This window comes from Dendropsophus ebraccatus, chromosome 10 (assembly GCF_027789765.1).
Source record: "Dendropsophus ebraccatus isolate aDenEbr1 chromosome 10, aDenEbr1.pat, whole genome shotgun sequence".
In the NCBI taxonomy this organism is placed as follows: domain Eukaryota; kingdom Metazoa; phylum Chordata; class Amphibia; order Anura; family Hylidae; genus Dendropsophus; species Dendropsophus ebraccatus.
The window spans coordinates 89,741,646-89,761,058 of NC_091463.1; the positions used below are offsets into that span (position 1 = coordinate 89,741,646).

Sequence of the window (19,413 nt, forward strand, 5' to 3'; positions counted from 1 at the left end):
CTTGCACTTATGTGGGGAGCGTAATAATAGGGGGCCTGAAGGATGGGCCATTGTTTGGCTACTCATGGGCCAGTGCTGTGTGCTTGCCCCCAGGCTAAAATTTGCCAGCCAGCCCCTGAGGAACAGGAAACAGAAAGGGAACATGGCATCAAAGGAAGTAAAAACACAGGCAGAGTGGTCATGTAACTGAGCCTGAGAATACAATGAATGTTCTAAATAAAAAAAAAAATAGAAGTGTATGTAGAATATACAGTACCCACAGAAGTCAATGCAGTGCTAGTTTATCGAAAGATCCCTGTAATTTTGGGCTCTGTCCTTAAGGGGTCCTTTAAGTCTATATTGTATCAGGATACCAATGTATATGCAAAGTTGGGTGCAGCTGATTCACAGCAAGTCTATGGGCGACATGTATCATCCGGATGATTTTCGGCGGAAAGTGCCCATTTGCGTATTTTTTTATTCGCAAATGGCCGATTTGTGAATAAAATATTCGCATATCGGCACTTCACGCCGAGTACGCCGGGGGGGCGGGGGTGTGGAGGGGGCGTGAAGAGTCCGCGCGATTTATCATTTTTTCGGCACAATGATACGCCAAAAACCTACTCCACCTTTCAGGTGGCGTAGGTTTTTGGCTGTGCGCACCGACGCGCACGGGATTTATGAAGAGGCGGTCCGCCTCTATGTAAATCCACGTAGCGCCGGAGATGCGGGGACATTTATAAATCCGGCGTAAAAAACGCCGGACTTCATAAATGTCCCCCTATGTTTTTATAATTGTCTTGGGGTACAGTGAAAATAAAAATGAGGTTATAATTAGAGATGAGCGAACCTGGAGCATGCTCGAGTCGATCCGAACCCGAACTTTCGGCATTTGATTAGCGGTGGCTGCTGATTTTGGATAAAGCCCTAAGGCTATGTGGAAAACACGGATATAGTCATTGGCTGTATCCATGTTTTCCAGACAACCTTAGAGCTTTATTCAAGTTCAGCAGCCCCAGCCAATCAAATGCCGAACGTTCGGGTTCGGATCGACTCGAACCCGAACTCGGTTTGCTCATCTCTAGTTATAATCATTGGCCCAATCCTTGCCATTGTGGCCTTGCCATTGTGACATCACCCACTCCCCATTGTTCTTCTATTCCTCTAATCTATTTCACCTCTGTCATTTTGCCATTGTCTGAGCAGGCAGTTCTTGTATCAAACAATTGACTTTGAATCCTTACTTAAGTGATTTTTGTTTTTTAGTTGGAACAGCAATACTCCAAACCACACCAAGAAATCACCCATCTTCCGCTGACCCAGTAGTAATATCAAGGGCAACAAATGGTACGTCAAAAAGTAAGACCTCACATATAGAACCGGTAGGAGAAAGAGATATTCTTATTGTTAGAAAGAAAGAATATCCCATAGAAGGAAAACTATTGATAGAAAAACCATCAATACAAGAATTGTCAGCGACAAGCCCGAAGAACCAAGATAAGGTCAAAACACTTGGGGAGTCAGGGACATTAGGAGTATCTAGAAAAGTAAAAACACATAAAAACAATATAGAAGCTATCACACTCATGAGTAGAGGTAGGACTAAATATAATACATGGAGAAAAGTTACAAGGCACAAAACAAATAGGAAAAGTAAAACACATAGGGAAAGGCGTGAGGCTAAAGTCGTCCCTGCCAGAGGTGCGGCAGCAAATAAGAATATGGACAAAGCTCCAAACAACCCAACTGGAGGTGCGGCAAGCCATAAGACTATGCAAAATGCTACGGTCATTCAAGGCAAAGGTAAAGGCTTACAAAAGAATGCAATAAAGGTTACAACCATCCCTGCTACCACTAGGACAACAACATCCGTGGTGAATACAACAAAAGGTACAAATATAACATCTCTAGTAAGATCTTCTAAGGTTACTGTCTCAAAATCCAAGGAGCCCACGATACCACAGACAGTAGGAGCTGTAACAACAATAGATCATACAAACTCAGACGGTGCAACAACAACAACCATGAATGGCGCAAAACCTGCTACAGATGCTTACCCTTCAAAGACATTAATACCTAATGAGATGTTTTCCAAGCTCATTGAAGTATTTGCTGCTCCACCACCAGAAAAACCTACTGACACTTTAAACCCAGCCTTTGTGGATAGTACTAAAGTATTTGCAGCACGACCATCATCAAAAAACATGCCAACACCAGCTCTAGAAACAGAAATGGGACCATTGATAACTACTACATTATCTAAACAAGTTACAACACAAACAGCTGGCTTGGAAACAACTGAAGTAGCAAACGAAGCTGAAAAATCAGCAACCCTGGACACTACAATATTACCAACAACAAGACCATCTATTCCAAGTACCATGATAGACCCAAGGACAATGCATACATCAGGTACTGATGCAGGACATACAATGCCTTCTACAGATTCATCAACAATAACTTATGCAATTGATGTGTCATCAAAACAGTATGGGGATGCTTCAACAACAAAGATGGTGCCATCTTCAATAACAACTGTAGGTCTAGGAACAAGTCAAGATAATGGCAAAACAGCATCTGTACATGGTTCCTCCTCACCCACAACACCAGGATCTGCTTCTGGGGCATCAATATTTACAACCATTGCAATGTTGGGAGAAGTTCAAGACACAGTTTCAGTAGAACCCCAGAAAATATCCACAGTTGTACTAGATGGAGTAGACATGACATCAATGGGAGCCCTAACAACATGGAGGGACATCGACCCTCTGACCTCAAAATCACAATCTACTAAGAAGAAAGAAATAACAACGACGCAAACTATAACACAAACAAGTGTTGCAACGACAGAACCAATGCAAATTACATTTAACAAAGCAGTAAACACAGAGACAATTGCACACAATGGACGATCTACAATATTTCAACTCATTTCTGAAATCATTACTACTGCAACTAGTATGTCTGCTAAGATTGAAAATGTGAAAACTTCAAGAGATACAACCACAGCTGCATCAGCAACATCTGAGAAAAGTTCTTTTGAAAATGAAGAAATTAAAAGTAGACCTGGAGAAAACTCACTAGGACTGGTTATTGGTAAAACACCGTTGGCAGCTGAGGGGTCCACAGTCTCTACATCCTCAGATACAAATACAATATTTTTAAGTAAACAAGACGTGAAAGGTTCATCAATCTATCCTGAAACAACAAGAACTATGTTTGCAACCACAGAAACAGTGAAGGCAACAATTCCAACATCAGAAAAAACTACAGTTGTGAGTAAACATGCCGGTGAGACATCATCATATCCTGAATCTCTTACAACACTTTTAGCTCATACAAGAGAAGAGAGAACTACAACCGATACAAAGACTTCCACCACCTTAGAGACAACTACACTAGACTTAATACCAACATCAGTAGAATTTATACCATTACTATCTGAGAGGAATATCGAAAAAACACTAGAAACAACAGGATCTATAGTGACAACTACAGGTGCGAAAACTGAATCAACATCTAGAGGTCTCATAACAGATCAAATAGTAGTAGAAGCTGCACAAAAAACTGTCATACATGGATCAATAATATCAACAATTCAATCTACTGCAGGGTCAACAATGTCTACTAGTACAGCAGCAAGAGCAATAACATTTTTAGGTGGAGGGGCAACTGAAATAGCAGAAAAAGATGCACTGACATTCTCCATAAATACAACATCTTCTACAAGGGACGAGTCTACTGCAGATTCCTCAATGTCGACAGTGACAGCAACAAAAATGCCAACGACATCTAAAGGTCTTGGAACTACTCATGCCCTAACAACACCCATAGATAAGGCAGCATCATCTAAAATAGAAGAATCAACTGCTGGTCCACCAGTGTCTACAGAGACAGAAACATCTAATGGTCTTGGAACTGTTCAAGCTACACCAGAAGATGTACTTATAATATCCGTAGAAAGCACATCTTCTACAATGGTCAAATCTACTGCAGGTCCACAAATGTCCGTGGTGACAGCAACAAGAACTCCTAAAGCATCACCTACATCGCTTGCATTGATATTGGAAACAACTGTGACAACTATAAAAAGATCCACAGGTTTAGGAACAACATCATCTACTATAGATGAATCCACTGCAAATCCACCATTGTCTACAGTGACACCAATAACAACAGCCATAGTATCTACAAGTCTTAGTACTGTTCAAAAAGCAGAAAAAGGGTCATTAACCACATCCATAGATGGTGAAACATTATCCACGAAAACAGCATCTACAACAGGTCCACCAATGTCTGCCATGAAATCAACAAAGACGACTGCAAGAGAAAAAGATGAACTAATAACATCTAGAGATTCAACATCCTCTATAGTAAAAGAGTCAACTTCAAGTCTACCCATAACTTTCCTGACAGCTAAAGAGACAACAACCATAGATGGCACAACAATATCGACAAGAGCAGCATCTACATCAGGTCCAATATTTATAGTGACACCAACGGTGATAACTCCAACAGCTTTGATAAAATCTGCAGGTCCAAGAACTGTTCATGAGGAATCAGAAGACACAACAACAATATTCACAATAGTAAAATCTACTGCAAGTCTACCAACAGCTGCAATAACATCTAAAGGTCCTGGAACAAGAAATAAAAAAGAAGCAGAACACACAACAATAACAACATCCATAGACAGAGCAACACTATCCACAATAGATGCATTAAAAGCAAGTCCGTCAATGTCTGCAGTGACAGCAGCAAGTTCATTAATACCATCTTCAGCATCAAGAACAGAAGAAATAACAACAAAAGATATACTCGTGGCATCTACAGGTGGTAAACTATCATCAACAATAGAACAGTCTACTACAGGCTCCCCGGTGCCTACAATAACACCAACAATGATAACCATGGCAACTAAACAATCATCTATCGGTTCTGTAACCATTCAAGAACCAGCAGTAAAAACAACACTGATCCCAGCATCCACTTCAGATCCGTCAGTGTCTATAGTGACACCAACAGCGAGAACAACAACTAAAATAACATCTACAGGTCCTGGACCTAGTGAAGAAGAAGCAGAACACTCAACAACATCCATGGATAGTGCAACAATATCTATAATGACATTGTTGACTGCAAGTCCATCAGTGTCTGCTGTGACTCCAATTGGTGAAATAACAACTTCAGTTTTAGGAACACAAAAAAACACAGATGCACAGATGACCTTTACAGGTGGGGAAATATCATCTACAATAGACCAATCTACAGATTCAACAGAGTCTACAATAACAACAACAATGACAACAAAAATATCATCTACAGGTCCTGGAACCATTCAAGAAGAAGCAGTAAAAACAACACTGATCCCAATATCTCATTCAGATCCACCAGTGTCTACAATGAAACCAACAGCGATTAAAGCATCAAGTACAATAACATCTACAGGTACTGGACCTAGTCAAGGAGAATCAGAACACAAAACAACATCCATAGACAGTGCAACAATATCCATAATGACAGCATCCACTTCAAGCCCACTAATGTCTTCAGTGACAGCAACAAATGCAATAACATCTTCAGGTTTAAAAACTATTGGAATAAGAACAGAAGATGCACTTATGACATCCACAGGTGGTGCAACATCATCTATGACAGAAGAAGCTACTACAGGTTCACCAGTGTCTACAATAACACCAACAATTAAAATAACAGAAGAAACACAAATAACGACCACAAATGTTCTAACAATATCCACAATATCAGCATCTACTTCAGGTCCATCAACATCTAAAGTGACACCAACGGTGATAAAAGCAACATCTACACATCCTGGAACTGCTCAAGAAGAATCAGAACCCACAACAACATCTATAGATCCAACAATAGCAGCATCAACTGGAATGAGAATAATAGACAGGCTTATAACATCCACAGGTGGTGCAATGTCGTCTACAATGGAAAAATCTACTACAGAACACACAACAATAACAACATCTGTAGACAGAGCAATATTATCCACAATAGACACATTAAATACAGGTCCATCAATGTCTGCAGTGACAGCAACAAGTTCAATAATACCACCTTCAGGATCAGGAACACAAGAAATAACAACAAAAGATGTACTAATGGCATCTACAGGTGGTTCACCATCATCTACAATAGAAGAATCTACTACAGGTTCACCAGTGCCTACAAAAACACAGATAATGGCAACTGTGCCAACTAAAAAATCAACTATCTGTCCTGTAAGCATTCAAGAACAAGCAGTAAAAACAACACTGATCCCAGCGTCCACTTCAGATCCATCAGTGTCTATAGTAACTAAAATACCATCTACAGGTCCTGGACCTAGTGAAGAAGCAGGGCACTCAACAACATCCATGGATAGTGCAACAATATCTACAACAGCAGCATCGACTGTCAGACCATCAGTGTCTGCAGTGACACCAGTTGGTGCAATAACAACTTCAGTTTCAGGAGCACACGAAATAACAGATATACTTATGACCTCCAGAGGTGGTGAAATATCATCTACAATAGAACAATCTACAGGTTCATCAGAGTCTACAATAACACCAACAATGACAACTGTGACAACAAAAATATCATCTACAGGACCTGGAACTATCCAAGAAGAAGCAGCAAAAACAACACCGGTCCCAGTGTCCCATTCAGATCCATCAGTGTCTACAGTGACACCAACAGTGGTTACAGTGTCTAGTACCATAACAACTACAGGTTCTGGACCTAGTCAAGGAAAATCAGAACATACAACAACAACAACATCCATGGATAGTGCAACAATATCCAGAATGGCAGCATCAACTTCAAGTCACCCAATGTCTTCAGTAGCAGCAACAAATGCAATAACATCTTTAAAAACTATTGGAATAAAAACAGAAGATGCACTTATGACATCCACAAGTGGTGCAACATCATCTATGACAGAAGACGCTTCTACAGGTTCATCAGTGTCTACAATAACACCAACAATTAAAGAAATAACAGAAGAAGCACAAATAACGACCACAAATGTTCCAACAAGATCTACAATATCAGCATCTACTTCAGGTCCATCAATGTCTATAGTGACACCAACAGTGATAAAGGCAACATCTACAGGTCCTGGAACTGCTCAAGAAGAGGCAGAACACACAACATCTATAGATGCAACAATATCCACAATAGCAGCATCAACCGGAATGAGAACAATAGACACGCTTATAACATCCACAAGTGGTGCAACATCATCTTCAACAGGTCCACAAGAGTCTACAATAACACCAACAATGCAGGTCATAACATCTGCAGGTCCTGGAACCATTCAACGAGTAACAGAAGATGCACAAACAACAGTCTCTATTGTTCCAATAATATCCACAGCAACATCTACTGCAAGTCCAGCAATGTCTTCAGTGACAGTAGCTAGTGCAATAACATCTTCAGGATTACAAACATCATCTACAATACAACAATCAGCTACAAGTTCATCAATGTCTACTGCAGATCCATCCAAGTCAACAACCCCAGCAACGATAACAACAACAACAACAACAACAACGGGGACAACTGTAATAACATCTAAGGGTCCTGCAACTATGCAAGAAGAGACAAAAGACACACTAATGTCCACAAATGGTATAGCAATATCTACAACGGCAGCATGGACTGCAAGTCCATCAGTGTCTGCAGTGACTTCAGTTGGTGCAATAACATCTTCAGGTTCAGGAACACAAGAAATAACAGACGCACTTATGACATCCACAAGTGTGGAGATATCAACTACAATAAAACAATCTACTGCAGGTTTACGAGTGTCTACAATAACACCAACAATGACAACTGAAACAACTACAAAAACATCTACAGGTCAAGAAGAAGTAGTAAAAACAACAACATTGATCCAAGCATCCACTTTAGAGACCACAGTGACATCAACAGCTATAACAGCATCAACTACAATATCTACAGGTTCTGGACCAGCTCAAGAAGAAACAGAACACACAACAACAACATCCATGGATAGTGCAACAATATCCACCGTGGCAACATCAATGGCAAGTCCATCAATGTCTACAGTGATGGCAACAAATGCAACAACATCTTCAGGTATAGAAAGTATTCAAATAAAAACAGAAGATGCTATTACGACATCTACAGTAGGTGAAACAACATCTGCAACAGAAGAAGAAGCTACTGAAGGCTCACCAGTGTCTACAATAATGCCAACAATGGCAACTGCAACAACTACAGTAACATCTACTGGTCTTGGAACAAGCATTAAAGAAGTAACAGAAGAGGCACAAATAACGACCATGAATGCTCCAACAATATCCACAGTATCACCATCTAATTCAGGTCCATCAGTGTCTACAATGACACCAACAGTGGTAATGGTAATATCTACAGGTCCTGGAACTGTTCAAGAAAAAGCAAAACACACAACAACAACAACAACAGCATTGACTGTAAGTCCATCAGTGTCTGTAGTAACAGCAATTGATGCAATTTTATCTTCAGGAACACAAGAAACAACAATGGATGCACTTACGACATCCACTGGTGGTGAAATATCAACTACAATAGAACAATCTACTACAGGTTCACCAATGTCAACATTACCACCAATGATGACAGCTGTGGCAAATACAGGTCCTGAAACCATTCAAGAAGTTACAGAAGATGTACAAACAACGACCACAATATCTACAACAGCAACATCTACTGCAGGTCCGTCAGTGTCTTCACTGACACCAACAGTGATAACTGCAACAGCTACAATAACATCTACAGGTCCCGTAACTGTTCAAGAAGAGGCAAAACACACAACATCATCTATGGATAGTGCCACAATAGCAACATCTACTGCATCATCTACAATAGAACAATCAAATACAAGTTCATCAATTCCAACACTGACATCAGCAGTGACAATGACAAACACTATAACATCAGTAGGGCTTGGAACCACTCAAGAAGGAGCAGAAGATACACAAAAAATATCCACAATAGCAATGTCTACTGCAGGTCAATCCACGACAACAATGACAGCGACAACTTTAATAACATCTACTAATCCTATAACCATGAAAAAAGCAGAAGATCCAATAACAATGGCCACAAATGATACAACAATATCCCCAATAACAGCATCTACTTCAAGTCCATCAACGTCTAAAACATTAGCAACAAAAAAAACAGGAATAACTGCAAAAGCATCTGTAGCTTCAGGAACAAGTAAATCAACAGAAAGTGTAAGAACAACATCCAAGTATGAAGTAACGTCATCCACAATAGACAAATCTACTGCAGGTCCATCGATCTCTACAGTGACACCAACAATCCTAACTGCAGCAACTACAATAACATCTACAGGCAGTAAAACTATTCAAGAAGCAGCACAAGGTGCCGTAACAACATCGACAGAGGATATAACAATATCTAAGATAGGAGGGTCTACTTCAGGTCCATCAATATCTACAACAACAAAGTCCACAGCAACAGCCGCTACCACGTCTTCAGCTACAGAGATATATAAAATAACCGCAGAAGATTTGCTAAGAACATCCGGAGAGGAGGCAACATTGTCTACAACAGAACAATCTACAGCAGATCCAATGTCCTCAGTGACAGCAACAAGGCTAACGTCTTCAACCACAATACCATCTACAGGATTAGAAAGGACATCCAAAGATGGTTCTACATCATCTGTAATAAGGGACGCCACTACAGTTCAGCAGACTACAGTGACATCAACAATGACAATTACAGCAACTAAAATAACATCTACAGGTCTCAGTACTGTTCAAGAAGCAGCATGGGGCACAATATTAACTGATGGTGCAACATTGTCTACAAGGGCAGCATCTACTACAGGTCCACCAATGTCTAAAGTGACAGCTACAAAGACCACTGCAAGCGCTTCAATAACATCTTCAGAAATCGGTATAAATAATATAACAGAAGAAGATACACCAGCAACATCTACAACAATGACAATACAAGCTACCGATATACCCAAGACTTCAAAAGCAATAACCGGGACAATTTCAACAGCTGCAATAAAACCAACAGGTCATGTAACCGATCAAGAAGCAGAAGAAGACACAACAATAACATCATCATCACATGCAATAATATCTACAATAGCAGCATCGTCTGCAAGTCTACCAATGACAACAAGGGCAATAACATCTTCAGGTTCAGAAACACAAGAAATAATAACAGAAGATGCACATATGACAACCGCAGATGGTGAAATATCCTCTACAGTAGAGCAATCTACTACTGGTTCACCAGTATCTTCAATAATATCAGCTATGACGACTGTGACAACTATAATTAAATCTACTGGTGGTCCTGGAACCATTCCAGAGGAAGCAGAAAAAACTAAAGCACAGATCCCAGCATCTTCAGATCTATTCATGTCTACAGTGACACCATCAGCAATAGCTGCAGCAACTGAAAGAACTTCTACACCACCCGGAACTGTTCAAGAAGCTGAACACACATTTACAAACTCCAGAGATAGTGCAACAATATCCAAAGTAGCAACATCAACTGCAAGTCCATCAATGTCTACAGCAACAAGTGCAATACCATCTTCACTTTTAGGTACACATAAGATGGATAGAGATGATGCACTTATGACATCCACAGGTGGTGTAACATCATCCACAGAACAATCCACTACCGGTTCACCAGTGTCTACGATAACACCAACAATAACAACTGCAACAACAGTACTAACATCTACAGATTCTGCAACCATTCTTGAAAGAACGGAAGATTCACAAACAATGGCCACAAATGTTCCAGCAATATCCATAATATCAGCATCTACTTCAGCTTCATCATTGTCTACAGTAACACCAACAGTGATAACAGCAACAACTACAATAACATCTACAGATAATGGAACTGCCCAAGAAGAAGAGTCCACTACAGTTTTACCAGTGTCTACGATAACACCAACAATAACAACTGCAACAACCGTAATAACATCTACAGATTCTGGAACCATTCTTGAAGGAACGGAAGATTCACAAACAATGACCACAAATGATCCAGCAATATTCACAATATCAGCATCGACTTCAAGTCCATCAATGGCTACAGTGACACCAACAGCTATAACTGCAACAACTACAATAACATCTACAGATTCTGGAACCATTCATGAGAAAACAGTAGATGCACAAACAATGACCACAAATGTTCCAGCAATATCCACAATATCAGCATCTACTTCAGCTTCATCATTGTCTACAGTAACACCAACTGTGATTACAGCAACAACTACAATAACATCTACAGGTCCTGGAACTGCCCAAGAAGAAGAGTCCACTAAAGTTTTACCAGTGTCTACAATAACACCAACAATGACAACTGCAACAACCCTAATAACATCTACAGATTCTGGAACCATTCTTGAAGGAACGGAAGATTCACAAACAATGACCACAAATGATCCAGCAATATTCACAATATCAGCATCAACTTCAAGTCCATCAATGGCTACAGTGACACCAACAGCTATAACTGCATCAGCTGCAATAACATCTACAGGTTCTGGAACCATTCATGAGGGAACGGTAGATGCACAAACAATGACCACAAATGTTCCAGCAATATCCACAATATCAGCATCTACTTCAGCTTCATCATTGTCTACAAGGACACCAACTGTGATAACAGCAACAACTACAATAACATCTACAGGTAATGGAACTGCCCAAGAAGAAGCAGAACACACAACACCAACATCCAGGGAAAGTGCAACAATATCTCTAAAAGACAAATTAAATGCAAGTCCATCCATGTCTACAGTGGAAGCAACAAGTGCAATAACATCGTCAGCATCTGGAAAGCAAGAAATAACAACAAAAGATGCGGTTATGACATCCACGGGTGGTGCATCATCATCATCATCCAGAATAGAACAGTCAACTACAGGTTCAAAACAAGAGACATTTGCAAAATCTACAGATCGTGCAATATCATCTACAATTGAACAAACTACTCTAGTTTTACCAGTGTCTACAATAACATCAACAATGACACGTGCAACAACTGAATTTACAGGTCCTGGAACCATTCAAAAAGTAACAGAAGAAGCAGAAACAACGGCCACAAATGTTCCAACTATATCCACAATATCAGTAAATAATTCAGATCCATCAGTGTCTACAGTTACGTCAACAGTTGCTGCAACAACGAAAATAACATCTTCAGTTCAAGAAAAAGCAAAACATTCAACAGCTAAATCAATGGATAGTGCAACAACATCGACAATAGCAACCTCAACTGCAAGTCGACTAATGTCTAAAATGACAGCAACAAATGCAGAAACATCTTCAGGATCAGGATCATCATTTACAATAGAAACATCTACAGGTCCAACACCGACACCAACAGTGTTTACTGCAGGTCCATCCACGTCGACAACCACAGCGACATTGACAAAGCCAACACCTGTAATAGCATCCAAAGGTCCTAGAACCATGATAGAAGGCACAGAAGATAGACCAACAATGTCCAGAGATGATATAGCAATAGCCGCAATAGCTACAATAGCAGAATCTACTTCAGGTCCATCAATATATACAACATTAGCAACAGAAATTTTGAGTACAACTGCTACAGTTTTAGGACCAAGCCAAAGAGCAGAAAGTGCAAAAACAACATCCAAATATGATGTAACATCATCAACAATAGAAAAAGCTACTGCAGATCCATCAATACCCTTGGTAACACTAACAGTAATAACTGCAAAAACATCCGAAGCTCCAAAAACTAATCTAGAACAAGAAGAACACACAACAAAAACATCCATGGAAAACGCAACACTATACAAGACAGCAGCATTTACTACAGGTCGATCAATGTCTGAAGTGACAGAAATTGGTGCATTATCATCTTCAGGTTCAGGAACACAAGATATAACAGAGGATGCACAAATAGCATTCACAGGTGGTGAAATATCATCTACAATAGAAGAATCTACTAATAGTTTACCCGTGTCTAAAATAACACCAACAATGGATAAAGCAACAACCATAATAACATCTACAGGTCCTGGAACCATTCAGGAAGAGTCAGAAGATATACAAACAACGGCCACAACTGTAAAACCAATATCCACTATATCAACTACTACTTCAAGGCGAACAGGGACACTTACAGTGGTAAATGTAACCGATACAATATCATCTAAAGGTCCAGGAACAGTTCATAAGGAACCAGAAGACAAAACAACAATAGCCACAATAGCAACATCTACTGCAAGTCTATCAATGTCTAAAGTGACAGAAACTGGTGCTATATCACAGCCAAGTTTAAAAACACATCAGATAACTACAGAGGAGGCACTTATGACATCCACAAGTGGTAAAATTTCATCTATAATAGAAAAATCCTCTACAGTTTCACCGGTGTCTACAACAACATCAACAATGACAACTGTAATACCATCTACAGGTCCTGGAACTGTTCAACAAGGAACAGAAAACACACAAACAATCATGACGAATATTCCAACAAAATCCACAATATCAGTTGTGACACCAACAGTAATATTAGCAACAGCTGCAACATCTACTGGTCCTGGAACTACTCAGGAAGAAGTAGAACACACAAGAACGCCATCGCCATCGGCAGCATTGACTGTAAGTCCATTAATGTCTGTAGTGACAGCAACACGTGCAATAACATCTTCAGGTTCACAAACTACTGAATTAAGTACAAAAGATGCAATTGTGACATCCACAGGTGGTAAAACATCATCTACAATAGAAAAATCTACTACAGTTTCATCAGCGTCTACAAAAACACCAACAATGGAAACTTCAACAACCGTAATAACATCTACAGGTCCTGGAACCATTCATGTAGGAACAGAAGATGCACAAACTATGGCCAAAACTAATCAACCAATATCCACAATATCAACATCTACTTCACTTCCATCATTGTCTACAGTGACAGCCACAGTGATAAATGCAACAGATGCAATAGCATCTACTGGTCCAGGAACTGTTCATGAGGAATCGGAAGAAACAACAGTATCCACAATGAAAACATATACTGTACGTCTATCAATGTCTAAAGTGACTGATCCTAGTGCAAAAACACAGACAAGTTTAGGAACACATCAGATAACAGAGGATGGACTTATGACATCTACAGGTGGTAAAATATCATCTACAATAGAAAAATCCACTACAGATTCACCAGTGTCTAGAGTAACATCAACAAGGACAACTGTACTAACGTCTGCGGGTCCTGGAACTTTTCAACAAGGAACAGAAGATGCACAAACATCTGCCAAAAATGTCCCAACAATATCAGCATCTACATCAGCCCCATCAATTTCTATAGTGACACCAACTTCAAAATTAGTAACAGCTGCAACATCTACTGGTCCTGGAGCTACTCAGGCAGAAGCAGAACACACAACATCTATGGGTATTGCTACATTATCCCCATCAGCCGCATTGACTGTAAGTCCATTTATGTCTGTAGTGACAGAAACAAGAACAATAACATCTTCAGGTTCAGAAACTACTGAATTAAATAGAAATGATGCAATGATGACATCCACAGGTGGTGAAAGATCATCAACAATTGAAAAATCTACTACAGTTTCATCAGCGTCTACAAAAACACCAACAATGGAAACTTCAACAACCATAATAACATCTACAGGTCCTGGAACCATCCATGTAGGAACAGAAGATGCACAAACTATGGCCAAAACTAATGAACCAATATCCACAATATCAATATCTACATCAGGTCCATCAATGTCTACAGTGACACCCACAGTTATAAATGTAACAGATACAATAGCATCTACGGGTCCAGGAACTGTTCATGAGGAATCAGAAGAAACAACAACAATATCCACAATATCAGCAACTACTGCAAGTCTACCAATGTCTAAAGTGATGGAAACTGGTGCAATAACACAGACAAGTTCAGAAACACATCAAATAACAACAGAGGATGGACTTATGACATCCTCAGGTGATAAAACATCTTCTACAATAGAACAATCTACTACAGATTCACCTGTGTCTACAATAACATCAACAAGGACAAGTGTAATAACATCTACAGGTCGTGGAACTGTTCTACAAGGAGCCGAAGATGCAGAAACAACCACCACAAATGTCCCAACAATATCAGCATCTACATCAGCTCCATTAATGTCTATATTGACACCAATAGTAATATTAGCAACAGCTGCAACATCTACTGGTCCTGGAGCTACTCAGGAAGAAGCAGAATACACATCAACAACATCTATAGACATTGCAACATTATCCCCATCAGCAGCATTTACTGTAAGTCCATTAATGTCTGTAGTGACAGAAACAAGAACAATAACTTCTTCAGGTTCACAAACTACTGGATTAAGGACAAGAGATGTTCTTTTGACATCCACAGGTGGGGAAACATCATCTACAATAGTAAAATCTACTACAGTTTCACCAGCATCTACAAAAACACCAACAATGACAACTGCAACAACCGTAATAACATCTACAGATCCTGGAACCATTCATGTAGGAACAGAAGATGTACAAACCATGGCCACAACTGTTAAACCAATATCCACAATATCAATATCTACTTCAGGTCCATCATTGTCTACAGTGACAGCCATAAAGTTAAATGCAACAGATGCAATAGCAACTACAAGTTCAGGGACTGTTTATGAGGAATCAAAAGAAACAACAATATCCACAATTCCAACAGAAGATGCACAAACTATGGCCAAAACTAATGAACCAATATCCACAATATCAATATCTACATCAGGTCCATCAATGTCTACAGTGACACCCACAGTTATAAATGTAACAGATACAATAGCATCTACGGGTCCAGGAACTATTCATGAGGAATCAGAAGAAACAACAACAATATCCACAATATCAGCATCTACTGCAAGTCTACCAATGTATAATGTGACAGAAACTGGTTCTATAACACAGACAAGTTCGGAACCACTTCAAATAACAACAAAGTATTCACTTATGACATCCACAGGTGGAAAATTATCATCTACAATAGAACAATCTACTACACCTTCACCAGTGTCTATGACAACTGTACTAACGTCTACAGGTCCTGGAACTGGGCAACAAGCAACAGAAGATGCACAGACAGCCACCACAAATGTTCCAACAATATCTTCAATATCAGAATCTACATCAGGTCCATCAATATCTATAATGGCACCAACAGCAGCAACATCTACTGGTCCTGAAACTACACAGGAAGAAGCAAAACAAACAACAACATCTATGGGTACTGCAACATTGTCCCCATCAACACCATTGACTGTCAGTCCACTAATGTCTGTAATGATAACATCTTTAGGCTCACAAACAACTGGATTAAGTACAAAAGAAGCACTTATGACATCCACAGGTGGTGAAACATCATCTACAATACAAGACAGTTTACTAGACCCTACAAAAACACCATCAAGGGAAACAGCAAAAAACATAATAACATCTACAGATCCTGGAACCATTTATGTAGGAACAGACGATGCACATACTATGGCCACAACTGTTACACCAATATCCACAATATCACTGTCTACTTCAAGTCCATCATTGTCTACAGTGACAACCACAAGGATAAATGTAACAGATACAATAGCATCTACGGGTCCAGGAACTGTTCAGGAGGAATCAGAAGAAACAACAATATCCACAATAGCAACATCTACTGCAAGTCTACCAATGTCTAAAGGGACGGAAACTAGTGCAATAACACAGACAAGTTCAGAAACACATAAGATAACAGAGGATGCACTTTTGACATCTACAGGTGGTAAAATATCATCTACAATAAAACAATTTACTCCAAATTTATTAGTGTCTACGCTATCATCAACAAAGACAACTGTAATACCATCTACAGGTCCTGGAACTGTTCTACAAGGAACAGAAGTTGCACAAACAACCACCACAAATGTCCCAACAATATCAGCATTTACATCAGCTCCATCAATGTCTATAGTGACACCAACAGTAATATTAGCAACAGCTCGAACCTCTACTGGTCCTGGAGCTACTCAGGAAGAAGCAGAACACACAACAACATCTATGGGTATTGCAACATTTTCCTTATCAGCAGCATTTACTGTAAGTCCATTAATGTCTGTAGTTACAGCAACAAGAGCAATAACATCTTCAGGTTCACAAACTACTGGATTAAGTACAAAGGATGATCTTATGACATCCACAGGTGGCGAAACATCATCTGCAATAGAAAAATCTACTAGAGTTTCACCAGCATCTACAAAAACACCAACAATGGAAACTGCAACAACCGTAATAACATCCACAGGTCCTGGAACCATTCATGTAGGAACAGAATATGCACAAACAATGGCCACAACTGTTAAACCAATATCCACAATATCACCATCTACTTCAGGTCCATCATTGACTACAGTAACACCCACAGCAATAAATGTAACAGATACAATAGCATCTACAGATCCAGGAACTGTTCAGGAGGAATCAGAAGAAACAACAGTTTCCACAATAGCAACATCTACTGCAAGTCTATCAATGTCTAAAGGGACGGAAACTAGTGAAATAACACAGACAAGTTTAGAAACACATCAAATAACAACAGAGGATGCACTTTTGACATCTACAGGTGGTAAAATATCATCTACAATAGAACAATCTACTACATATTTACCAGTGTCTACAATAACATCAACAAGGACAAGTGTAATACCATCTACAGGTCCTGGAACGGTTCTACAAGGAACAGAAGATGCACAAACAACCACCACAAATGTCCCAACAATATCAGCATCTTCATCAGCTCCATCAATGTCTATAGTGAAACCAACATTAATATTAGCAACAGCTGCAACATCTATTGGCCCTGAAACTACTCAGGAAGAAGCAGAAAACACATCAATAAAAACAACAACATCTATGGATACTGCAACATTATTCCCATCAACAGCAATGACTGTAAGTCCATTAATGTCTGTAGTGACAGCAAAACGTGCAATAACATATTCAGGTTCAGAAACTACTGAATTAAGGACAAAAGATGTACTTATGACATCCACAGGTGGTGAAACATCATCCACAATGGGAACATCTACTACAGTTTTACCAGGGTCTACAAAAACACCAACAATGGAAACTGCAACAACCGTAATAACATCTACAGGTCCTGGAACCATTCATGTAGGAAAAGAAGATGCACAAACAATGGCCACAACTGTTAAAACAATATCCACAATATCAGCAAGTACATCAGGTCCATCATTGTCTACAAATGCAACAGATACATCAACAGATTCAGGGACTGTTCATGAGGATTTAAAAGAAACAACAATATCCACAATAAGAACATCTACTGCAAGTCTACCAATGTCTAAAGTAACAGAAACTGGTGTAATAACACAGCTAAGTTTAGGAACACATCAAATAACAACAAAGGAGACACTTTTGACGTCTAGTGTCAATAAAATTTCGTCTACAATAAAACATTCTACTACAGATTTACTGGTGTCAAAAATGACAACTATACTATCATCTACAGGTGCTGGAACTGTTCAACAAGGAACAGAAGGTGCACAAACAACCACCACAAATGTCCCAACAATCTCCACAATATCAGAATCTACATCTGGCCCAGCAAAGTCTATAGTGGCACCAACAGTAATATTAGCAACAGCTGGAACCTCTACTGGTCCTGGAATTGCTCAGGAAGAAGCAGAACACACAAAAGCAACTACATCTATTAATATTGCAACATTATCCCCATCAGCATCATTGACTGTAAGTCCATTAATGTCTGTAGCGACAAGTACAATAACATCTTCAGGTTCAGAAACTAATGGATTAAGTACAAAAGATGCAATTATGACATCCACAGGTGGTGAAACATCATCTATAACAGAAAAATCTACTACAGTTTCATTAGCGTCTACAAAAACATCAACAATGGAAACTGTAAAAACTGTTATAACCTCTACAGGTTCAGGGACCATTCATGTAGGAACAGGAGATGCACAAACTATGGCCACAACTGGTAAACCAATATCCACAATATCAACATCTACTTCAGGTCCATCATTGTCTACAGTGACAGCCACAGTGATAAATTTAACAGCTACAATAGCATCTACAGGTCCAGGAACTGTTCAGGAGGAATCGGAAGAAACAACAACAACAATATCCACAATAACAACATCTACTGCAAGTCTACCAATGTATAATGTGACAGAACCTAGTGCACAAACACAGCCAAGTTTAGGAACACATCAGGTAACAGAGGATGCACTTTTAAGATCTACGGGTGGTAAAATATCATCTACAATAAAACAATTTACTTCAGATTTATTGGTGCCTACACTATCATCAACATTGA

General features: G+C 39.4%; 1 protein-coding gene across 1 annotated transcript in view; it reads left to right on the forward strand.

The window, feature by feature from the left end:
• Positions 1-583: 583 nt before the first annotated feature.
• The window catches only part of LOC138766533 (mucin-3B-like), a 51,906-nt gene continuing 33,076 nt past the window's right edge, over positions 584-19,413 (forward strand). Inside the window, exons 1-2 of the mRNA XM_069944123.1 lie at positions 584-620; positions 1,246-19,344. Of these exons, the coding sequence (XP_069800224.1) occupies positions 584-620; positions 1,246-19,344 (18,136 nt within the window). The remainder of the gene's footprint in view (positions 621-1,245; positions 19,345-19,413) is intronic.